General features: G+C 40.5%; 1 protein-coding gene across 2 annotated transcripts in view; it reads right to left on the bottom strand.

The window, feature by feature from the left end:
• Positions 1–19,824, bottom strand: part of HTR4 (5-hydroxytryptamine receptor 4) — a 205,041-nt gene extending 185,217 nt beyond the window's left edge. For both annotated transcript variants that reach the window (XM_017531352.2, XM_017531351.2), the window contains exons 1-2: positions 19,216–19,824; positions 1,536–1,608 (exon numbers count right to left, since the gene is read on the bottom strand). In XM_017531352.2, the coding sequence (XP_017386841.1) occupies positions 1,536–1,561 (26 nt within the window). In that variant the 5' untranslated portion in view covers positions 1,562–1,608; positions 19,216–19,824. The remainder of the gene's footprint in view (positions 1–1,535; positions 1,609–19,215) is intronic.
• Between the last annotated feature and the right edge of the window lie 6,665 nt (positions 19,825–26,489).

The following is a 26,489-nucleotide window of genomic DNA, read 5'->3' as shown; positions in this document are numbered from 1 at the left end:
AGAGAGGGGGAGTAGATGAGGAAGAACATATGTTGAAGAGATCTGGTTAGAAAACTGACAGAGAGGATGATCCAGAGACAAGATTCTGGGGCGTGATATCATCTTGTATCCTGCATTATTGTTCCACAGCACCCAGGAGGATGGCTAATGTCCATTTAATCAAATTGTGTTCTGCCGTTAGAATCTAATGCTGCTATAAACAAATGTTTAAAAGCTAGAAACATTAGGGATCATAATATCTGAATTATTCCCCCAAAAGTGTATTTTAACCAACTGATCCAGTTTGATACAGTGCTGAAATTTAAAACAATTTCATAATGTATCACCATGATATTCCTCACTCTGGTCTTTTAATTAACAAAAATAAAATTGAGATTCTCTGCATTTCACTCTGCTTTCTCTGGGCAAATAATTTCACAAACTTTTAGAGGAAAATTAAAGACCTGGCACCAGCCCAAATAATGCATGTTAAAGTTCTAAGACTCTGCACCAAGTCAGTACTTCTGGGAAATACCAGCTTTATTTGAAATATGTATAGTACAGCAATGACAAACTGATCAACATCACTTTATTAAATACCATGTGCCAGGGATTTTGCCAGGGATCATGAGATACATTCTACTCTCAAGTTATCCCCTGGTTGGGGTGATAGTACATCTTGGCGACTCAAGTCATGTTACACTCAAGTCATGTTTCTGTCAAGATATTTGACAGCTCCTTTTGCCATAGTTTTCTAATACATTAAACACAGAGGCACAAGGCCTTGATCTATACCTGAAATATACTTTTCTATAGGTCTCAAGTGAATGAAAAACAGTATCTATGATTACAGCAACAATGCATTTTTTAGGATGTAGTCCAGCTACTGATATCTATGGATATTTCTCAGCCTCAAATGCCAATTCATAACATTTAAGCCATATTGAATACAGATTTCTTTGTACTATTTGATTCTGCCAAACAAAGCAAGCCTTTTTGAAAAAAAAGAAAAAAATCTTCCCTAGGAGTCAGAATATTATTTCATCTCCAAGGTTTGCAGAAAATTACAGGAAACAAATCAAAATGAGACAAAAACCATTTAGCTTTGTGTAACTATACCATGCAACCATTATGTCACATAATATAATCATCTAGTTAAGAAAAGAAGTGGACAAACTAGAACCTGCTATAAAAAGCAATGTGAATTTGTCTCAAGTTTAGATGTACAGATAGATATTCTTAAGCTATTTTTAACCCCATTTAAACACATCTTCTTCCTATTACAGAAATGAATAATCTATTTTCAAACAGCATCTCCACAATGCAGACTTTTAGTATAGGAAACTGGAAACATTTGCAGCCATATTACATTTTTCACTTAAGCAAAAATGATAAAACACTAATAATCACACAGTACCATAGATATGATTGCATATGAAACATCAAAGAAAATCCACATCCACTAACTTTATAACTCTATAACAACAGATTTTTAGAGGCTTCATAGCAGAAATGTTCACAGTTTATAGCACAATATGTACAGAAATGTAACATACCTCACATTAGCATCAAGTTTGTCCATTACAGGAAATAAGCATGAGTGAGCTGGATTTCAGTGCCCACAGGGTCCTACAATGTGGAATTAAAAAGATGTTAAAAATGAAAGTAACATTGAAAAATGCAAGTCTTTTTTTTTTTTAAAAAAAAAAGGTCAAATAATTATTGCTTCTTATTATGACTTGTTTTATAGAAATATTTAATAAATAATACTATAGCAAAAAGCTTTTGGCATATTGAGGTATGGTATAGCCAAGTGTCACAAAAGGTTTACTTACATCCTACTGATTGCTTGTTGATTAAAACATAGGGATGTTTCTTTTTGCTCGACTTATTGTACTTTTTGTTTTTTCCCAGAAACATGGCTTTTTTATAATCTACATTAGGACAGTAACTAGTGAAAATAGGTAGGTACATTCATTATGATTAAAATAGTACTTTGCCTAAACTGGTCAATCATTTTGTTTCCTATGAGGATTAAAAAAAAGTAATAAATGTTTAAACCATTTTGAGGGTAGGAAATCACAGATTTCTTTGAGAATCTAGTAAACTCTTGAGAACGGTCTGCCCCCCCCCAAAAAACAGATATGCATACACACATATGCACACTTTCGAGAGAGTCCATGCTTCCTTGAACTCAGGAATCCAGTAACTCCAGGCCTATCCAGGAACTCCAGGCTAAGAATTCCCAATTGAGGAGAGTTAACTTTCAAATTACCAAAGTTCCTCCGTCACAGATTCTCAGATGACCTTGTAGTTCATAATGGATGGGCAGTCACTGATCTCCACAAAATCAACCTTCTTAACTAAATATTCAGTTACATTTTTGCAAATAATTTCTTTGTCTTCATCACATCTGTTCCACAGCATGATGAATCGATGAATGTAGGGGCAGGGCCAGACTATTTCTTCCAGGGTCACCAGAAGGAAGTCCTTTTCCTTTTGAGCATCATCATTCACTTCTCAGTAAAGAGAAGAGATTGGAAAAAAATAATCTCTGAGTTCACTCCTAGCTCTGATATTCTTTAGTTCTTTCTGCTAGTTTTCTAACTGAATCTTATCAAGAAGAAACAGGAAATCTGTTTATCTATATAACAGAACCATGAAACTCAGCCTGGGCCCTTAGATACCTTGGCCAGGGTGAGTTAAACAGATGTGGCTGGCAGCCAGGGAGAGAATGACCAATCACTAGATATGGAAAGACCTCAACTCTTTGTGTTTTTCAATGTTTGTTTCTCAGAGCCTCTGACAATATGAGCTCTCATGGGCATTTCTGGGCCTGGGGCAGGCATGGGGAAGGCTCCACCTGCAGGACTCCAAGCCCCATTTCCTAATGTGAAGTAAAGAAGCTCTGTCCACATCTATCTGTTTTACATTTTGAATCTAGAATAATATTTTGTTGGAAATATGCAAGTTCAAAGCCCTAACTATTGAAGTGATGGGGCTAAATCCTCTTTCCTCGTCTATCTAAATTTTTTTCTGAGATGATCACATCCATCTGGTGGCTGAAAATACAGTACAATTGCAATACTATTCACTGTAGACTCCCAAAATTTTATCCCTACATTGAGTCTTTCCTAGACATAGACAGTGCCCATCCAGCATCTCAAGATGGATGATTAAGAAGCATTTCAAACTAAACTCTTCCTTTCTCATTTCCAGCACAAAAACCTGCTCTCCCCCAGTGTTCTCCATCTCGGTAAATAGCCCACCATTTACCCAGTGATTCAGACAAAAAAAACTTCTTCCCATACCCTAGGACCAAAACATCAGCAAACTTATTCTTTCTATTTTGAAAATGATTCCTGGCTGGGGAAAGTGGCTCACGCTATAATCCCAACAGTTTGGGAGGCCCAGGCAAGTGGATTGCTTGAGCCCAGGAGTTTGAGACCAGCCTGGGAAACACGGCAAAACCCCATCTCTACAAAAAATTAGCTGGGTCTGGTGACATAGGCCTGTAGTCTCAGACACCTGGGGGGCGGGCGTGTGAGGTAGGAGGATCTCCCGAGCCCAGGAGGTCAAGGCTGCTGTGAGCGATGATTATGCTACTGCACTCCAGCCTGGGTGACAAAGTGAGATCCTGTCTCAAGCAAAAAGAAAGAAAACAAAAAAGGAAAAGAAAGAACGAAAATTATTCCTCCACCTGACCCTTCTCATCACCTCTGGACCCAGCACCTGGGTCCAAGCCACCAATTTCTTTCTCTGAAATACTCACCCTCACCCCCAATTTGTCTCCTACCAGAATGATATTTTTTAAATGTAAGTCAGGTCATTTCTTGCTTGCATAAAATTCTCGTGGCTTCCTATCACACTTAGAATAGAATCCAAATTCCTTATCATTGCTAACCAGAGCTTACATGATCTGGCCCCAGCTGTTCTCCAAACTCAACTGTAGCCATGCCCCTCCCCTTCCCTGCCCACCATTTCACTGGTTTTGCTACTTTTTGGGGCCATCACTGTAGACTCCCACCTCAGGGCCTTTTCACTTTGCCTCTTTTCCTTGGAATGTGACCATGTAGATTACTCCCTCACTTCCTTAGGGGTGCCGCTCAAATATCACTTCCTCAGACAGGTCTTTTCTCAACACCTAACTACAATTTCACACCCCATTTTCTAAAAATGTCTATCCTCTTTCTCTGTTCTATTTTTTCTTCCCAGTATATATATTATATATACATATAGTCAATTGCTTTTTTATTTGTTATCTGTCTTGCTTACTAGAACATACATTTCAAAAGGGCATAGGACACTGTCTTGATTATTGTGACATCCTCAGTGCCCTAGAAAAATGCCCAGTATATTGTATCCTCATCATAGATATTTATTGAGTCAAGTAAGTAGTTCATTATTTTAGTGAATGAGGAAACTGAGACTTAGGAGTTTTTTATTTTCACACTGGGAGGTAATATATGGACCATCCCAGAATATAATGTTGTAATTTAAAGAATAGCAAAAGCATTATATCTTAATTAGTTACCCTTTACTAAGTGTTAATAAGTGCCAGACATTGCCCTTTTTCTCTTCCTCCAACCTCTGAGTCCAACCTCCATCCTATAGATGAAGAGAATGAGGATCAGAGAGGTTAATTGACTTGCCAAAGTCATACACAGCTAGCACTTGACTAATCTGGGGATAGAATTCAGGGCTGTGAATTCTAAAACTCCAGTTTTAGCTTACCACATTTTTATCATCTTATTATACTTCCTTTCACTGAAGCAAGAGAGTATTCTGATGAAAATGAACATTTACTATAATTTTCTGCTATCCATCCATCTATTTCATCTTTCCTTTAGAATAGTGTCTTGCTTTTCCTTACTGGAAACACCTCTTCCCCACTTCAATCCCTAGCTCCAGTGATGATCACATAAGCCGGACTGGTCAATCAGAATGGTCCATTCCTAGCAACAAGAATCCCTTAGGTTACTGGCTGGACCAGGGAAAGCCAAGCCTAGAATTTTTGCTAGAAAGAATCTTTCTTTCCCCTGGTGTTGTCAGAGAGTTTGAAGCTGATGGTGGCCATCATTGTCACCCTATGGGAGGAGCTTGTCTGAGAAGAAAACTAACCCAAAGGAAAGCAGAGGTACAACACAGGGAATGCCACTGTCCTGCCTATATAATTTGAGGCTTAAGATCCAGCAGTGTCTTAACATAATTTTACACTTGAATGTCCTAATTACTAGAGCCAATAAATTCTTTTTTCCTCCTTAAGCCAGTTTGAGTTGTGTTCCAGTCAGCAAGCAAATGAATCCTGAGTAATATACAATAGAATCAATATTGTATTGTTTTGCAGACTAAAAGGAATAAAAGATGGATAGTTTCAGCTTTAAAAGCCATTAAAACCTAAAGTCCATATCATTAAAACTGCATATGAAAATGTTACAGCACAAGAAAAATCTTATATGTTCATAGCATATACATTATTAGATTTTGTGCACTGAAACCCAATGAGCAAATTTAAAATGATTGCCTTTTAACAAACCAGTGAGATAGCATGTATTTTGTCAGAGAGAAAGGAACAGAGGAAGGAGGAGTTGATGATTAGTACCTATCCTAATTTGATTAATTGATTATGCTCCACTATTTTTTGCAGGGCTCACTAGGGAGAACTAATCAGAGCCATGATTATAGGAACATCTCTTGCTGGGAAGATTGCATAGGGTGAGGGGGATGTGGAAGGAACCAGTGCTTTTACCTTGCATACTTATATTTCTGGCTTCTTCACAAAACACTGCCTTACTAATTAAAAACACAATCAACCCAGAACATCTCCTATGTTCAGGTACAAGTTGTGTCACTTCTAAAAATTCTGCCAATTCAAATCCATTAATACCAGGTGTGTATGCATGTGGTGTGTGAGTGTTTTTTAATGACAGTCACCCTGTACCCTATCACCTGGGCTAAGGGACAAGAAATGACACCCTCCATACTAATCCCCTTCAGAGAAACCGTCCTAGATCGTCGGAAAAAGAGCTTGGCAAGTTTTGGAAAAGGGATGGGTGAGGAGTCAAACAAACACTTTTACTATGTGAGGTAAAAATCCATGTTTCAGTAGTCTCTCATGACCATGAAGGACAAGCTTAAACCAACGAATTACTCAGAACATTTTATCCATCATAAAAGTAAAATTGCAGCAACAAAATCTCTATTAGATTCCCTTGAGCTTCTTTTTCTTGATGGATATATTCAGAATCTGAGTCTTCCTTGTAAGATTAGGAGGAGGAAGAGCTTATTTTATTTAAGCCACTCAATACCAATTCTATCTAATCCTAGGTTTTCTGGTTTTACAAGTTTTAAGGGCAAACCCAAAAGGTAAGTGCATCCCATCTTTACCCTTGTTTTTGATTCAGAATTCTCCAAAATATTGCTGTGGAACAGTTGTTAATGGTTAACAGAAGGTGTGTAGTTGCATCTCTGTTATAAGAAGTGTGAGCACAAGGTTCACCTATAAATAGTCCCCACCTATTGGAATGAAATATCGATGTAGTTTGGTACAGTGCCAACATCTGCCAACCTGAAGCTATGTCATAATCTCAGCTTGCTTTGCTGTGCTTTGTTTTGTTTTCTCTGGTTTTGGTTGCATGGATGGATATTCATGCATAACTATGCTTGGATTGACCACGTTTTAAATAGAGTGTGGCTACATGGGTTAAATTTCTACATCAGAGGACATATCCAATACCCTTTTTTGGGGACAAGTGTCAGGAGTAAGTAAAACATTATTTATGTTAACAGCTAAATCAAGGGTGGGAGCCTGACATAATGGAATAACTGATTATGGTCCACTGGAGAGGGAGTTACTGGAACTAGGCCCTCCACCTGACCCTGCTACTAACTCATTGTGTTATTCTTAGGCAAGTCTATTCACTATTTATGATCTCAATTTTCCCAATTGCAGAATGGAATGGGGCAAAGGATGAACCCCAGGGAGAAATGTCAAGTAATTAGAACTTCTCTAAAGTTACAGGAAACTTGTAGAATGTCTCAAATAGGTTCCATCCACTGATCAGGTAAAATAAAAGTAAAAGAAATGTGTAAGACTAGACATTGGATAAGAATTACCTGTCCAAAGGCTTGCTGTTGGCTTTCTCACCTCACTGCTCTAACATACTACCTGCCATATGCACTAAAACACACAATCGCACCAGGATCACATAAGCAAGCAACCCTCAAACAATCTTATAAATTCCATGATAATTGTGATTTCCTAGTACCCCAAACTCTCTTGACCTTCACTATGAAAAAAATTATCGAATCATCTGAAAACTTGCAACAGAGAAAATACTCTCATCAAATGGAAGAAAGAAAAATCATCTCCTTGACTATTTACTTGGATTTTGTTTTCTGGGAAACATTCAGAATTTATAGGATGCTGTCTTGGCAATTTTTAACCTTAATCAGCTGATACATTCTCTTTAAAAGAATTTCTGCTAACAAATTAGTCCCTCACCAAAAAACTATATTGTTTATCTAGAGCTCTAAATTGTGGTGTACAGGTGAAAATGTGTACAAACTATTAAGAAAAAAAAAGCCAGTGTTCCACATGTTGGATCATTTTAGTGCTGGCAGTAAAAATGCCATTTGAACTAAGTCATTTAGAAAGATTTAATCCTAAATAAAAAGTTTCTAGTCTTTTCATTTACATAACTGAATATCCAATATGGAAGCCAATTCTGTTATAATTGAAATACACCTATACTGATATATACAATTAGAATGCAAAGGTTTTTTTACTTTTTTCAAAGTAAATGCACATTTCTCAGCTGGGTAAATAAACATATCACAGTTGGTAAGTTTAGCACCTGTGTCAAAAAACTGTTAGATAGAACAGCCCTTAACCAATGAAAGGATATTCAAGAGGCGTATCCAATCTACCTTTGTTTAAAAAAATGGGCTGGGTGCAGTGGCTCACGCCTGTAATCCCAGCACTTTGGGAGGCCGAGGAGGGAGGATCACAAGGTTGGGAGTTTGAGACCAGCCTGACCAACATGGTGAAACCCCGTCTCTACTAAACATACCCCATCTCTACTAAAAATTAGCTGGGCATGGTGGAAGGCGCCTGTTATCCTAGCTACTCAGGAGGCTGAGGCAGGAGAATCGCTTGAACCCAGAAGGCGGAGGTTGCAGTGAGCTGAGATCACACCACTATACTCCGGCCTGTGAAACAGAGTGAGACTTCATCTAAAAAAAAGAAAATGGAGTACAGGGAAAATAAAGAGGTAACATGGACTTCCATTTCATGTAGTACTGAATGGGATATATCTAGAGTGTTTCTATAAATCAGGTTTATTTTTTTTCAAAGGCAGAGATTATTTTTCACCAAAGAATATGATGAGATCCCAAGAAATCAGAACAAATTAAGTGTGAATCTGAGAATTTTGTGGGTAAAAAAAAGAGAAGTTTCAGTTTATGTGCTTTTGGTATCACTTGATTAACATTTCAGCTGCTTTTGACCACAAATTCTGAGAAAAGAGATACAGTACATGATCAGCAAGCATCTGAGAATAAATGGCAGGGCATAATCTGAAAGTTCTACTTGATAATTAGAGGAGGAATTAGCCTTGTCTTTGTGGCTCCAGAGGAGAAATGGGTGCAAGGCTCAGGAGAAGTTTGAGACTCACTGCAAGGTAGATCATTTCAATCATCAGTGCTGTCCGATTACTGTTCTGTGTGCCTTGGCAAGCAACAGGATCCACCTCAGTGGGAGGCTTAGAGGCCAGAAAGCCAGGAGTCAGTCACGTTTGAGGGAAAGAAACAAATCTTAGATGATTATGAATTCTGATGAAATCCAGGAATGCAATGAGAACAGAACTATTTTGGTTCTCAAGTTTAGGCATGCATAAGAATCACCTGGAGGTTTGTAAAAACAAAAATGCTGGACCGTACTCCCAAGTATCTGATACAGTAGATTTAGAATGGAGAATCTGCATTTTAACAAATTCACGAATATGACTGCTGCTGGTGGTTCAGGGACCACTCTTTGAGAACCACGGTGGCAAAACAGCAATTCTCCAAGTGCAGTTCACAACCCACTGGAGAAAGAAAGAATATGGTATTAGGCAGTAGGTATCTAGAGCATTAAGTACTCATCAATCATACGGTGAAAAACATGCTCTGTTTTCATTTTCTACTTTAGTCACTGTCGTTTGCATTGATGAAAAGGACTCAAATAGGTGCTAGTTTACGAAAACCCTCTTGGTATTTTCTAATCTCACTTTTTTAATAAAGAAGAATAGTTCTCAAGCTCACAATTTTTTTTTTTGCTAGAGACACTGCTGTCTTAGTTGGTACCCCAAGAAGCAGATCTTATCATAAGGACTAAATGCACATAGTTAATTTGGCAGGTGCCGGTACACTGATAGGAGAATAATAATATAAAAAACAGAATGAGATACAGTCAATAAGATGTGTATTACTAAACCACTGAAACTTAATCTCACAGGGAAGCATTGGGAAATGGTGTAAGACTGTGCCTCAGAATCATCCCAGACAAGGGGATACGAAGGTGGAGTATGGATACTCCCATACCCACCATTTATTGGTTAGAGCTACCCACAGTGGAACTTGGATTCTCAGGCACCTCCAATTTATTGTGCTCATGTGCAAAGGGGATTCCAGTAGACTGACACCAGCCCTCCAAAAATGTTGCAGGTTCATCATTGGAAGTCTGATGGCTTACACAGAAAGAGTCAGGGAATCTGCAGGTAAATGCAGCAACACCAGCATTGTCCATTCCAGCTATTTTGCTGAAATCTAACATAAATACATTGTTCTCAGTATATTGTATCTATTTTTACAGGTGTTTTCTATTTCTTGCAATTGGTATTGGTTTTCACTTTCATTTCTGTTTCTTTATAAAATAAATTTATTTAAGGAAAATTAATTGATCTAAAGAAAAATGTTACACAGTTAATGTTCCATATGGTATGAAAAGGTGGTGAGAATCACGAAGTAGAACTCAAATGAATGAAGTTTGAGACACGCTGCCATAATGGTTCAAAACAGGTGTTGGCACTTTTTTTCTGTAATTGCCTATTTGCCAAATATTTTAGGCTTTCCAGAGCACAAGGTCACTGTCACAGCTGCTCAGCTCTGCTATGTCACATGAAAATAGCCATAAACAATATGTAAATGATGGACACGGCTGTGTTCCAATAAAACTAAATATATGGACATAGAAATTTGAATTTTATATAATTTACACTTGTCACAAAATATTATTCTCCTTTTGATTTTTTTTCAAATAATTAAAAAATGTAAATATCTTCTTTTTAGCTTGCAAGCCATACAAAAACAGGCAGTGGGCCAGATAGTTTATCAACCCCTGATTCAAAGCACAACCCTGGAATCTGTCCTACTTCTATTAATTAGCAATATGATCTTGGGCAAAATACTTGACTTTTCTTAGCCTCAACAGCCTCATCTGTATAATGGGGGTAAACGTACCAACAACCTCACAAGGTTGATGTAAAAATTAAAAATAGAAAATGAACACTTATAAAGCAGGTGCTCAGTGAGTCCACAGTATGATATTAGCCAGCTGTTGTAATAAGGTGAACTCCAGCTTTTCTGTGTCCCAATCATTGGAGGGTACATGTTTCCTACTTGGCTTCTTCAGAAAGGTAGCTGTGCACCTAGGGGCCCATCTCGCCTACTTTGGGATATGGTTACAGAAATTATTCCTCTTCTCCATAAGATAAGCCTCTTAATGGCTGAGCTTGAAAATGTCCAAGGGTTCTTGTCATTATTGATTTCAGAGGCCTGGAATTGTGAGCAGGTCATACCAAAATTTACATTTGATCTAAATTAACTCTTTACAGTTAGCATTTTGAATCTTACAGAATTATGCTGTTGATAGAAGTTGTTCTCAAACATGAGTATATCTAAAAATCTCATGGAAAACTGTAGGTTCGCACATCACCATACTCAAAGCATTTTTTAATCAGTACGTTCAGGAATCTTTCTTTTAACAAATGCTCCAGTGATTCCGATGAAGATGATTCCTGGAGAGCAGTTCAGGTAGAAACCCTGCACTGCCAGGATAGAGTGCAATCTGTCCAGGTGAACACACCCTTCTGAAATCCTCTTTAATGATTTTTCTGTATCTGTTTAAATGCCTCATTGGCTGAGAGACAAGGATTATAGTATTTGCCATGCGTGCCAAGAGGGAGGTTTCTGCAGGCATGTTTACCTCTGCTGTCCTCACTTTGTGCTATTTCTTCTGAACCTCATGAATTAGGAAACCACTTATACAGAATTCTCTGTTTCAGATATCATGTGCTGATGATCATATCTAATTAAACATGCCAGTGCAATCTCAAAAGACATAGGCTATTTACAGCCTCTTAGATGAAAATTCCTGAGCAAAATCTGCATGTTTCCTAGACTAATAAAATGTCACCTCCCGAAAGGTTGCTGTCTACAATCTCCTCCCAAGTGTTTCTAAACCAACCCCTGGAGAAAAAATAAAACTATACCCATAGATTTTAGAGGGGCCCATTTAACACAGAAGAAAGGGCTCCCGGGGAGGAAGCGGAAGAAGAGCAATGGCACATTTTTATAACAGCCCAAGAACCTAACCCTTCCCATTCATTACCTCATTCACCTTCACATCACACTATGAGGAGGTTCTGCAATTATTCTCATTTCACAGATGAAGAAACTGAGGCATAGGAAAGAGGAGCTGCCCAAAGCCATTCCAGGCAGTGACTCCAGAGCCCAGATCTTTAACCACAAAATATCCAGATCTCAGTGGTCCCCATCTCAGCTTGCCAAGCTTAATTTACTAACGAGTATTTATTTAGCCTCTCAAAGCTTCCAGAATGTCTATAAGCACTTGAAAGAGAATAAGTTTTTAACTAAGGCCCAACTTTGCTCTTGGCATCATGTGACTTTGAGCTCCTCACTTTGCCCTAGGTTTATAGCTGTTCACTGTGGTTAAGACATCCAGCCTACCTGTCGTATAGACCCGCTGCTACTCATGAAGCTCAAATAAGATAACATATGTGAAAGTCCTCCGAACATTGCAAAAAGTTATCCAAAATGGTAATTTCTCAGTCTGTCATTTGCATAAATTATTTTTAAATATTGAGAAGGAAAAAAGAGTTCATTCATTTTATGAAATCATCTGTGTCAAAAATCAAATTTTTCAGAGATCTGAAGTAGATCGTAAAATACCAAAACGGTTGATCTTTGGGGAGCAAAGAGACACTGCTACTTGGAAGGCAGACTATTTTTTGTGGCTCAATGTAATAGAAATTATGGGAGCTTGAGAATCAAATGACTTAGGCACTAAACATTGCTCTCCTACTACCTCAACTTCAGTGAGTCTTTCCTTCTTCCTTTCCAGAGAAGACAAAACTGCTTGGTGGTTAAGAAGGTGGTTTGGGCCAGGAGCGGTGACTCATACCTGTAATCTCAGCACTTTGGGAGGCTGAGGCAGGTGGATCACCTGAGGTCAGGAGTTTGAGATCAGCCTGGCCAACATGGCAAAACACCCTTCTCTACTAAAATAACAAAAATTAGCCGGGTGTGTCGGTGCATGCCTGTAGTCCCAGCTACTCGGGAGGCTGAAGCAGGAGAGTCGCTTGAACCCAGGAGGTGACAGTTGCAGTGAGCTGAGATCGTGCCATTGCACTCCAGCCTGAGTGTCAGAGTCTCAAAAACAAAACCAACAAAAAAGAGAAGGTGGTTTGGGAAGTCAGACTGCCAGTGTTAAGTCCCAGCCAAATCACTTCCTCCTGAGTGACCTTGGGCAGGTCATGTCACCTGTCTTGGTTTGTTTCCTCAGCATAAAAATGAGAACAAGAAACAACAACTTTGCAATCATCCAAAAAATGGATTGGTGAATAGATAGAAATATGACAAAGCAACTATGGTAAAATGATAATTATAGAATCTTTTTGGTGACTATATGAGTGCTCACTATATAGTTATTTCAACTTTCCCCTTAAGTATGTATTTTCATAATAAAATATTGGAAAATAAGCCCCCAAAAGGGCAACAACAGAGTTTTTAGAAAAGTTAAATGAGAGACAGAGCTCTCAGCAATGCTCATGGTAAGTTCTTGGCATCAGCAATGATGATCTACTGTACAGGTAGAAGACGGGGTACAATCTGTGAATTAGATCATGCTAGGTGAACAGATGTGACAAACATGAGCAGAATGAGAAGCCAGGCCACATGACACAGAAACCAGGTGGACAGAGAGGTGCCAGCATGTGCCCACTGTAGCATCAGAGTTCAAGACAGACACACTAATGGAAGGATCAGGATGTTGTGTCGGGGTTGCCTAATGTGGAGGAACCTCGAAAAGAAAGGCAGATTGTCTTTATTACAAGCCACAGTATGTGATTCTCCATCCAACATCCCTTTTGGAGAAGAAAAATACAGGTATTGATCGACTTACGACCTATGCAACTTAAGACCATTCGACTTTACGACCACAATCACTAGCCACGACTGCTCCGCGTCTGGCAGCACAAATGTTGCCCAGCTGGGCGTACGACAGTGCGGACCAGCTTCCGGCAGCACTACCATCTCCGCGTGCATATAGCCTACTCAACTTACGACCAAATCGTGTTACGACCGGTTTGTTGGAACCAATCGTGATCATAAGTCTAGCACTAGCTGTACTGGCCTTGAAGTCAAACCTGAATTGAAATCCTGTCTTTGCCATACTAGTTGTGGGATAGGAGAGGACATTTATTCGGGCAGCCACAAGACCGCTTGTGATTGGAAAAATGGACCACGACCACAAGGATGAGCCTACGGCAACTATGCTTCTGCTATGGCTTCTTGGCCATAAGCAATTGAGCCAATCACATCTCTTTCCTGAGAATCTGAACTAAGAGAACAGATTCCTGGGAATGTGTCACACAAATGGCAGAGCAATGGGGAAAGGGTCATGAACTCTGGGAGCGGTGTTTTCCAGAGTTGGCTGGTTTCCCATCCTTCCTGGAGTTCAGTTCCTTAACTCCTAAGGAAAAGCACTATCATCTTTTCAATACATTCCAACTTTTTTGTTTAAATAACCAGTGTTGGCTTCTATTGTGTATAACCAATAAATGTATTTACTAATACATCTAGCCTTCTAACTAATATGAGAGTTTTCTTAATGTGTCTAGGCCTTAGTTTTCTTATCTGTAAATGAGAGAAACAATACTTCTCTCAGTAATTGATAGAAAAATCAAGGAAGACTAGATGTATGAAACTCCACAGTCTATAAAATATTCAATAAACATTATGTCAAATCTGAGTTTCAGAACAGATCTTTCTGAGCAAGTACTTAGAGACACCTTGCTTGGATGAGGAATGCGTAATCATAAAAAAAAATAGATGCTGATATTCAAGAAGAAGGAAGGAGTTGATTGAGTTTGAAATTTGGTTTTAAAAGAAACTTTCTGATTGAGACATCAAAAATTTAATTAGTTATACATAAATGTGCAGACTTACATTTCTGTTGGATTTCTCCATAGTGCTAATGTGCATTTGAAAGGAAAGAAATACAAACTGGATGGACAGATAATATAGCTTTCTTAACTTAAAGAGTCTCTTCAGAATTTACCTAGCAGTATACAAGATATTAAAGGACTTTTGATTTGGATTACTCTGTGAGTAATGAGGATATCATCCAAATTAAGGTAGCAGTGGGGGTAGGTGGAGGCAAGGAATATGACAAGATCTAAGACCAGAATTAATCCAACCTAGAAGTACAATTGCTGAGAAAACGCAAAGGTTTTTCTGAAACTTGAAACAAGAGGCAAAGTTTAGATGCTTAGCAAGAAATGTCAATTCATCCCTAGTAATTATTGACCTTTCAGTCTTGTTCCACTCATTGATTCTCATTAATCCAAGTGTTTAGTTATATTAAAATCAGACATATTTTCATTCTAAAAATCCAGGTGGCTGGATTTTGAGTTTCATTTTCATTCCTTAGGTCTTAATCCAATGGTTCTCAAATAGTGGTCTCAACCAGCAGCAACATTATCATCTGCGATCCTATTAGAAATTAGAAACCTCGGACCTCAACCTACCAGCAACCCATGTTTTTAAAATATTTTTTAATATATAATTTTTGTGGGTACGTAGGGTACATGAGATGTTTTGATATAGGTATGCAATGTATAATAATCACTTCATGATCATGTAAAATGGGGTATTCATCCCCTCAGGCATTTATCCTTTGTGTTACAAATAATTCAATTATTCTGTTGCTCATGAAAGTTTGAGAACTACTATCTTAACCCAATCATGAGGCTGGTAAAGCCAGTGTTTTATCATTTATTCACTGACAGTTACCAAACCGGTGAATTTGTTGATATAGGGTCTTAAAAAAATAGTCAACCTTCTTAGACATGCCTTAGATTTGCAAGCATATTAGTAATTGGTAATTGGCAGTCATTCTTACTCTGACTATATTTAAGGCTAGCCCTATGAACAAGTCTATTTGATAGCCATTTACATTGTATTTCCCATTGTTCAAATGTGTACCACTTTCTACTGTCTTAATAGTATAAAAAGTCAACAGCATGCAGAATGAAAGAATCAAAGGGCAAACCAAGAAGTGTAACGAGAGAGTTGATTTAAAATACGGCAACTTTAATTTCGACAAGAGAAGAAATATCTAAAGTTTAGATTGGTGGTAAGGAGGTGTTAATGGAGAAACAAAGGTATCATGCATTGTTCCTTTCTCCATCCTTCCTTTCCCCTGCACCTTCCCACTTTTCTATTACCCAACCCTGCCACCACCCCTCTCACTCTACATATGCCTTTGAGCTATTTCTGAATAACAGACAGGGTGAGAAGAAATAAAAATGAGAGAAATCACATTTCAGCTGAACACAACTCACAAACTCATAGTCTCTCCTGTTTTCTAAAGGCAGACTTGGATCTACAGCCGGGCTTGGGGATATCTAAGCTCTTTTCCACCCTGTAACACCAAGATCCCATTCATGCAAGGCATTATAGTATGGAGGTTCAGAGCATGGACTCTGGAATCAGATGACACATGATCCCACCCCAGCTTCACTACTCCATAGCTGAGAGAACTTAGGTACATTATTTTACCTCTCTGTTTGAGTTACCTCATTGCTAAAATGAGAGTAACAGAAATATCTCTTTCATAGGATTCTTAATGAAGATTAAATAAGATCATTTTCATTAAGCATTTAGAACAGTGTCTGGCACATATCAAGATCTAGATTAATGTGAGCTATTAAGATTATTATTATATTGTCTCCCAAATGCTCCACAGCCTTCAGCAGCATGTTGAGCATTTCCAGGCAGAGCAACAAGGCAGTGAAAATCGGGAGGGATAAAGGTAAATGTGTGAGGGTGATAAAGTTGGAAGGGAGTGGGAAGACAGCTAGCAACACAGCAATTCATCTATTTATTTAAAAACTTTGTTGTAAGATGTTTCTGTGCAAGGTTATAAGACTCGTGCTTGAATTACAGCAGTGGTTTTCCACTGAACTGGTGGGAGGAGGGGTACTTTCCCACCCATCCTCACAGGACATTTAGCAATGCCTAGAGACATTTCTGGTTGTCACAAGTAGGGGTTGCTACTGGCATCTAATAAATGCCAGAGATGCTGCTGAACATTCTATGATGCAGAGCACGGTCCTCACAACAACAAATGATCCACCTCAAAATTCCAATAGTACCAAGAAATCTTGAGTTTCTGCGTGGTGTGACGTTACTTTAATAAGGCTGGACACATTTTTCAATATTCAAAAGGCAATGATATGGGAGATTCTGGTACTCGATGGGAGGTGAGAATGGGTAACCTCTAAAACTCCTCCAACTCTAAGGCTTCATGTATGCAGTTGAGCTTCAACCTCAAACTGAAGTCAAGAGTGTATTTCACTCTTTCCCTCTTTGCCAGTTTGCTTTTCCTAACAACAAACTGAATTTTCATATCAACAAATTGGCTGGTTACATATCAGAAGGTAACCATAAAAAATTAGATGAAATGTTTCTTGCTAAAACCAAGAATATCAATGGCAATCAGAGAATTCTAGCATTGAGAGAATACTTGGAAATGATCTAGTGACTAGATTCTTGCTGAAATCATTAATCACATTTCACAGGTGAAGAAACCAAAACTGAGAAAAGCAAACAAATGATCTATGTCACATAATGATGTCACAGCAATCATCCAGATTCTTCCAAAAACCTGATTTTACTTGTTCATCAGACAGTGATAATATGAAGGGTGTTGACTTCATGTATTTGCTTTGCATTTTTTCAGTGATCACAGTCTATATCTGTTCCTATCTCCAGAAACTCCCAAATAAAGGTCTTACTTGGTAAGGTAGTGGCAGTGGGAATGAAAAACGTAATAGATTTAAGAGGTATTGAGAGAAAACAGAAAAAACCTGCCTGTTGATGAAAACAATGGCAGCTAGTGATGAAGGAAGAGGAGGAATAGAAAGGTGACTTCAGTTCCCAGACTGGGTGATGTAGAGGACGGTGGTGCTCTATAACAGGCGGAAAAATCAGGAGGTGGTTTGGAGTAGCAGGATGCTTATGCTGGGTTTCAGGTGCTGTCCTTTAGTCTGTGAAGCTGGGGGAGGAGATGAGGAGATGAATAGAATCAGGGAAGCCCAGAAGAGCAGGGTGAAATGCTACACATTTGATTTGTTGGCTACAAGGATGCGGTGGCCCTAGAAGGAACAGCATCAGGACTGAAATCCAGATAACTCAGAGGAACCAGAGACATGACTGTCCTCTGGGACCTCAGGCCTCCTTCTGCTCCATATAAGCTGGACTAAACTCTCTCTGAAGCTCCTGCTAGCTTCAGTGGGCTACTGTTCTCCTGGCATTTAAATAATGACTGTGGCTCTCCTCTCTAATAATAATTATAATAAGGCTATTTCCCATAGGAGGGAATGATGCAAACATAAGAGAGAATTTAAGATGAAAATGGATGAGGAAACTAAACATGATTAAGAAATCACTTGCTAATGCTGCACAACCTCTTTACTTTTTACTAATTTTTTTCCTGACACTTGTATATTTCCTAGGTGAGAGCTGCTCTTCAGAACTCTGCAGGTCTCATCCCTGCCCTGACTTTTTCTTGTTTTCAGGGCGCCGCATCCATCACCCACGTCCTTTTCCTCCACAATCTGGCTCACCAGGAGCACACAGCAACATCTCCCTTGGTCACTGATGCTGAAGTTCCACTCAGGGGACAGGTTAAATATCCACTACTGCCCGCCACAGTCACCCACAGCTTTAAGGCCCTCAGAATCCATCCCGGCAATACAAGACAGGGAAGGCAAACTTGAATCAGTATCTTTCCATCAAAAGTCACCTTTGGTTCATGCCAAACCTGTACCCTAAGAAACATTCCATTTCTTCATTTGATTGGACCAAATGGAAATCAAGCCAAGATTTTCTCTTAACATTGAACTCGAGGAAGACAAGCTCATGCCTACCACTTTTTCACCTCTGCCAGCTGCCACTTCCTTGTATCAACAGCCACTTCTCCCAAAGGCAACTAACAGCACAGGGCCACACGGGGTAGCAAGCTGTGAGGAAATGCATCTGAAATTGGGATTGGGATTCTGTGAAAGGCAACTGCAGGATGGTTGTGAGTACCAGCAGTGACCGCCAATGTTTTATGCAGCACAGCGTACCCACACACTCATGCCACGTACACACAACCAGGTGGATGCTCAAGACACACATACTCTCTCTCTCTCTCTCTCACACACACACACACACACACACACACACACGCACACACAGCACACTCTCTGCTCTGTACATCAAGGACCAGTCATAGAGTTCACACACATCCAGTTACACACTTGGCTATGGATGCACAGCCTATGCCCTTTCTTACACACAGGCACAAACACAAATCTTTCCATACACAACCTTCCTTGTATAGTCAGTGAGCACACATGCAGTTTCACAAGTACTTACATACACAAGTGCAAAGCACCAGCCCCAAGCCTACAGTGGACCCACGCTGGAAACACGTCGTATACAACCAGCCAGCCCACCTACGCCCTGAGCCGCCACGCACACAGCCCACCCTGCCGCAAAGCCGGGTCTCCCGAGTCGAGAATCCCCAAACCCCCAACCCTGTCAGGCTGCCCCGCCCCCGCCGCGTCCCCGCTGGCACCTGTAGGCTCCTGCGGTCCCGACCCCCGGCGCACTTGCTGCACATACCCGCTGCCGGAGGCGAGGGAGCGAGGCGCCCTGGCAGATCCGAGCGGCCACCCCCAGCCGCGGAGCCGAGCTTCTGCCGCCGCCGCTGCCGCTGCACTCCCAGCCGCTGCCTGCGCCCTCCCCGCCGCCCCCTCGGGTGCGGGCTCCAGCCCCCGCGCTGGGGAGCCGGCGGGCGCGAGGCGTGGGCCAGGGGCTGCGGGCGCAGGACCCCAGCCCCGGATCACCTGAGCTCGCCGCGCATCGTCCTTCTCCCCGACCGAGCCGAACTCCCTGAGCTCAACAAGCCCCCAGCCCCGGCAGTCCCCACTGCCGCCCCCACTGGGCGCCAGGAACGGCGGGGGTGCCTTTCTGGCAGCAGGGCGCACAGGGGAGTGGGCGCAGAGGCGGGCTGGAGCGATCTCACCCGCTCAGGGCTGGCCAGCACGCGTCCTCCCTGGCCGGAACGCTGCCCATCTGATGGAGGGCAGGAGGGAGCCCTGGGATCACTGCAGGCTCCTGGGTGACCTTGGACAAGTTGGTCAGCCTCTCTCAGTACTCACTTCCTCTATTCAAAGACAGTAAATATGAAAGCGTGTGGTGTCTGTGCCAGGGGAAATCCTACCCCTGTATAGTTTACTTCCTTCTTATGCCTTTGTCTCTGTCAACGCAGGGTTAGTTTGGGAGGAGGGTTCAGAGTGAGCTTCGTAGCACCTTGGCTATAAGACTTAAGTTTTCCAGAGGCAGTGATTCCATTTGCCTGACGTCTTCTTAAATGATCCTGCCCAAACTGTTAGCCCACTATTTGCTGTCTTAGCCTGTTCTTCCCAGCTTTCATGATCTGTGACCTTGAGCTTGTAATTAAACAAGAGTCAAGCCTCAATGTTCCCATCTGTAACACGGGCGTAAACTCACACCTGTGTGGTGCTGGTGTGTCAGTGAGTCACGTCATCTGTAAAGGACTGTGACAGAGTGAAAGACATTTTTCCTCAACACATGTGACAAAGGCCTCAAATTCCAAGGATAAAATAATTCAAGAGTTAGACTAGGCATGTTGGGAAGGACAGGGGAGGGCAGAACCTTCCTTCACAGAGGCAGGCAGGGAGCCAAAAGGGATACTGGGTGAATAATTCACCCCCTCAAGGGTCACTGAGGCGTCCTGGAACCTAAACAAAACAGAAAAGCTGTGGACAGTGATTAACTTGTGGAAATAAATAAATCTGCCAAGACAATCTTAAATTGTGAGCACATCTCAAGTGAACTGGAAATTTAAATTGGCCAACTTATTCATGCTAGAAACCTCTGAGTTGATCACTTTCTTAGTTTCTCTCTGTTGATATTCCTTGTCTCTCATTTTCCCTCTATTTTGTTAGGTCCTTCCATCATCCTCATGGTCTATATTTCTTCCCCATCTTACTCTTACACGTTTTTCTCTCCTCTTTCCTTCTCCTCCCATCTGCATCCCCATTCTATGTGTCTCTTCTTCACCATCTTTGTGCCGAGTTTTTGTCTCTATATCTCTCAGGCATTTCCACCTATTGGTTCTCTCCCTGGCCTGAATGTCTTGAATATATATTTATTGCATATCCCGATGAAAAATTTAAAAGTAGAGGAGCTGTAGATTATTTCTCTAATGACAACAAGATCTAAACTTGAATTTACCACTACTCCACTTCCCTAAACCAAACACCTCAGTTAATGAAGCCATGATCCTCACTCATGGTTGCTCAAAGCCTGAATCATCTTTGACACCTCCACCTCTGTTTCCCTCCTCCCCACTCTCTACTCAAACATTGGCCAGTTCCTGGAGAGTCTATTCCCACTCTGTTATTTGCATCTGTCCCTTCCTTCTTATTTCCACTGGGCCTAATTATATTTTTTTGGTAATCATCAAAGATTTTCTAGCTGGTCTTCTCCTCCTCCAGTCTAACCTCTTCATTGATGTCAGCATGGTCTTCCTCAGGCAGATAGATTCCCAACAGTGTCACTCATTACTCTAAAACCCTAAAGCCTGTGGAAGGTAGAAAGCAGCTCCCCAAAAATATCCATGTCCTAAACCCTAGAACCTGTGGTTATGTTATCTTGCATGGCAAAAGGGACTTCGCAGATGTGATTGAGGATTTTGAGATGGGAAGATTATTGTGTATTATACAAGAGGACCCTTAAAAATATTCTTAAATGTAAAAGAGAGAGGTGAAAGAGGAGGTCAGAGTGAGGCGACAAGAGAAGTACTCAACCAGCTGTCACTGGCTTTGAAGACAGAAGAAGGGGCCATGAGCCAAGGAATGCAGATGGTCTCTAGGAGCTGGGGAAGACAAGGAAACACAGTCTCCCCAGAAAAAAAAGGCAGCTCCACAGACACCATGATATTAGCACAGTGAGATAGATGTCAGATTTCCGATCTAGAGAATTGTAAGATAATGAATTTGTGCTGTTTTAAGCTGCCAAGTGGTAATTCATTGCAGCAGTGACAGGTAACTAATACAATGCTTCTCTTTTACACGTGGAGTTACACACAGATGCTTTATCTTGTTATTAACGTCAATACAGGTAGCCCAGACTTTCAGCCACCTTACTATACCCAAACCTTCTATTTCAAGCAGCGTGTTCTCCAAATGCATTCTTTTCTTTTCTGCTCTGTATCAGTGCTCACAGTGCCCTCTCTTCTGGAATGCCCCTCCACATGAAGCCAGTCCTACCACTCGCCAATGCCCATGGACTCCCTGGAGTTGCTCTTGATCTCTCCCTTCTTTACTTCCACAGAACTCTCTGTTTGTATTTCTCAAGGTGTATCTCACATTCTCATTTTAAATAGTGCTTTCTAGTGAGAGAGAAGGAAACAAGGAGACTTTAAACACACAAGTTGAAACTGCTTCTGGCTTGCTGCTCTCAGTGCGCTGTGTTTATGCCTCCCCTATGACAGTGGCCACCACACTCTGTTGTCTGCGAGTTATTTCTGGGTCTGCATGGCTCACTGGATTGTGAATGCCTCAAAGCTGGAAACTAGATCTTGCCTCCTTTCACACGCTCCCAGCCCCTCAAACTGTCCCAGGCACACAGTAGGGACTCTATAAATTAGCTTTAAATATATGAATGGAGAGAGCAGGTATAATGTCTGGTAGTATTGAACATACAGGGATATTAATACATTCTTCTTGCACCATCTGTGTCTATTTAGTTGCATTGATCAGTTGAAGCACCTCACTTAATGCAATGTGGTTTTAAATGGGGCTGCCTTGATGCATATCTTGAAACATAGACCATTCTTTGTTTTTGTTTGTTTTGTTTTTGCTGAGGAAGAGCTACAATAAAAGGGCTATTTATTTTTTAATCAACTTTTTTAAGGGCAATTTTTGTGAGTAAAAGCATTATAAACATGCAAAGTCTTTGGCCCAACAATTCTATTTCTTGAAATGTATCCTAAGGGTAATAAGCTTATGCATACAAGGATTTACCTAAAAGAATGTTCACTGCAGGATCTTTTATAAGAGTGGATACTTGGAGAGAACTCAAATGTTTAATCATGAGGGATTCACCACATAAACTATATTATCCCTCCCATGAGATGTGCTTAGGTATTAAACATGATTTTTTCCATTGATATCTATTATATAAGATGTTTGTATATATGCTTATATTTTTTATGCTTGTCTGAATTTTCTAACTACCATACAATAACCATATATTTAAAAGTTTCAATGATTTTTAGAAAACAGTTTTTCCTCTAAAAGACGTCATATAAAACTTTCATATTTATCCAAGCTTCAAGAAAATTCATCTACAGATGCAGTTCAATTCTCTGATTATGATGAAAGAAAGGAAAAGTCATAAAAGACTTGAAACATAACCTGGGCATATCTTTATTGTGTGAATTTATTCACCCTAGGAACATTTATTATACCATCTCAATTAAGACCTTTGAGAGTAAACAACAGAAACAGAGTCTAGCTACCTTAAACAAAAGAAAATGATTGGAATAATATGAGAAGCTCACAGAACCACTGAGATACAAGGAAGCAGGCTTGGAGAAGCAGGCACCAGGAGAGCTCCAGAGAACCAAAAAGCAGAAAGCACAGCAACTGGTTCACAGATAAACTTAACCAAGCCACCACAGCATCACTACTGACATAGTGAATGGCGTCCATGAGTTTTCCATCCTGGGGTAGGACGGTCTCCCAAGTTCAGAGTCCCTGCAAAATACACTGGATGGCCAAGGTTAGCTCTGTGTCTTTTTTTCCCTTGTTCTGAATCAGAGCATAGGAGGGTGAGGCCCTGGTCCTACCACTATGACTACAAGCAATGGGCAATATATTTTTCCAGTAAATTGAGGATGCTGTTAGGAAGGTAACATGGAAGCTGGCAGCCTAAATGCCCGCTACAAGTCCCCGTCACTGTAATGTGCCAGACCTGTGCTGCTCAGGCCACAGGCTCAGGTTCCCTCCCAGAGACCGTCCAGTACAACCAGCTCAGTGGAGCTATCACTCAGAGATGGAGAAATACGACTCAAAGAGACGGAATTCTTTGATTCTATTATTTCACTTGTAAACTTGAACATATTGAGGTTTTCAATTGCTAATTTCTTCTAGTCTACAGAAATAAATTCTATTTGTTTCTGTTCTGGCTGTCCACACCATACTTTGCTTAACTGGTACAAATATCCTGCTATGTACTTACTACATAGCAGCTTGCCAAATGGCCTGGAGTATGTCATCAGCACCACACCATGGAGATTATCTTAAAAGTCTCAAAACTTGTTTTAAACCTATTTTATTTAGGGTTCCTTAGCTACAGAAAAGTCCTGTGTGTGGGGTGTATGTGTGTGTATGTGTGTGTGAGAGAGAGAGAGAAAGAGAGAGAGAAAAAAAAAATAGGCAGAGAACAAAGAGAAAGGAACAAGGAAGATGGAAATTAAATTCCGAATTTAAATTGCTAAAATAAATCAATGCTTCTCCTGAATTCACAAACTTGAAACTGCATACCTTCCATCCACTTAAGAGCTGCTAAAAATTTAAACAGTTATACAAAGAGTTTTAATGCAGCTGCAAAGGCATGGAAACCAAACTGTGAATACTTTTCCCCGTAATAAAGTCAGGGTGGCTGGCTTTATTTTAATAAACATGACAGAGTAAATAAGATCCTACAGTAAGACACTGTGTCATAGAGAGGCACATGGGTCATTCATAGCCATCTCAGTTTACCTTATAGACAATCATGCTATGTCAGGAAGGAACTTCTAACAAGAACTCCTCCAAAAAAAGTTGGAAATGGAGAACCTTTGCAATTTGTTGTTTGTAAGAGTCAAATCTACAGCAGAGGGCCATGTTTATCCTTATTTTGCTGTATGTTCTGAAGTGTATGATTATCTCCTACTCCCCCAAACCCACATCAGACTCATGAGTGGGGCTTGTGGCTCTGACCTTTCTACTCAGCTTCCAGGAAGCTCGGGTTCTGGAAACTGCTTCCTCTCCCATCCCAGTTCACAGCTCTCTCCTCACCCGCTGTGCTGAAACTATAGTGGGCTTTAGGTTTTCACACAGATCTTTCTTGTCTCAGGATCTTTGCATTTACAGTTTCCCAGAACTGAAATGCTTTCTCCCCTGTTTCATCATAAATATCTTAATATCTTTTTGGTTTTTTTTGAGACAGAGTCTTGTTCTGTCACCCAGGCTGGAGTGCAGTGGCGTGATCTCGACTCATTATTACCTCAGCCTCCTGGGTCCAAGCAATTTTCCTGCCTCAGCCTCCCAAGCAACTGGGACTATAGGCGCATGCCACCACACCCAGCTATTTTTTTGTATTTTTAGGAGAGACAGGATTTCACCAGACTGGCCAGGCTGGTCTCGAACTCCCGACCTTGTGATCCATCCACCTCAGCCTCCCAAAGTGCTGGGATTACAGGCATGAGCCACCGCACCCAGCTGATAAATATCCCTTTTTATGGGTTTTTACAGGTCCACGTTTCTCTGAACCACTTATCCCTTACCCCATTATTTTCTGTCCCAAGCCTCTGTTGATGACATTCATAACCCTTATATCACTCTGAAACTAACTCATTCTTGTGTTTTTCACTCACCCTGCCTCCCTCACTAAAATGTAATCTGCTGGAAGTAAGAGATAATGCACTTCATGAGAACCTGGCTTAGGGTGGACACTCACTTGGTAAGAGGTGAATGGGTGAAAACATGAACACAGGGACAGTTGGATTTTCCCTTAAGCATCTGTCCTCTCCAGAGGGATCATAGTTATCCAGGAACCAAGGGCCTTTGGAGGTCAAAAGAAACCAATTCCATGTGGAGTAAAGGATAATCACTCAATTTTGTGAGAGAAGATGACTTGGGAAGAAGTTGACTCATGTGCAAGAGGGGTTGTAAAGCAGAACAGGTGTTCAGACAGAGTGACATCATATGTCTGTAACTTAAAAATGAATGTGGAGCCAGAGAAGGAGGAGAGAGACTTCAGTCTGCCTCTAACTGGGAAACAGCTGCCCAGAAGTCAGCCTAGTTCAAAAAGAATTAACAGAATTGAGCAAGAGAGCGCAAAACCACATCAATTCAAGATAGGGCATTCTTAATCACTTACTATCCGGCAAAGTCCGTATTAACCTGCTGTTTGAACACAGAAAAGCCGACTGTTGAAGCAGCAGAGAATAGAGGCAGATAAACAGTGGTGAAGCAGAGTTATCGCAGTCCAGATAAGAGCCTCCTGGCCCCTTTCTGTGCTAGCTGGTCTTTGTTCTCCAGTCTTCCCGGTATTGTTTGGTTTAATCTATTTATGTTTGAGATTGCAGTTAACTAATTCATGTTTTATTATCAATAGAAATCAAATAAATGAACATTCAGAGTACTGGAAAGGAAATCTAGAAAACAGTCTTTCGAGTCAGCTCTTTCGGGCAAGGGCAACCAAAACAATGAAACAGACATCAAGAGTATGAAGTACTGGGAAAATCCTGACAACGCTAAAATTTTACAATTCATTTTTAGATGTATATGTAGTGAAATGTGCTGGTTTTGGTGTACAGTTCTGTGAATTTTGACAAAGTTATAGAGTTGTGAAACCATTGCCATGTTCAGAATACAGCAAAAGTAAAATTTAACTCGGATAAGTGTACTTAGAGATACATTTTAAATAGCATATTAATAGGGCATCTTTGAATGAGTCTCTGCTTCATATTGTCCATCATGCCTTCCCTTCCATACTGTCTATTGCCCCACCCCTTCTCATTGGAGGAAAGAGAAACAAGGTGAGTATGGCTGACATATTTGCATTTTTGGGTACTGGTGGATCCATTTGGGGTCTCC

The sequence above is a fragment of the Cebus imitator genome, unplaced genomic scaffold, assembly GCF_001604975.1.
Source record: "Cebus imitator isolate Cc_AM_T3 unplaced genomic scaffold, Cebus_imitator-1.0 Scaffold71, whole genome shotgun sequence".
NCBI classification, from domain to species: Eukaryota; Metazoa; Chordata; class Mammalia; order Primates; family Cebidae; genus Cebus; species Cebus imitator.
Note: the sequence above shows the minus strand (reverse complement) of the source record. Positions and strands in the feature narration are given on the sequence as shown.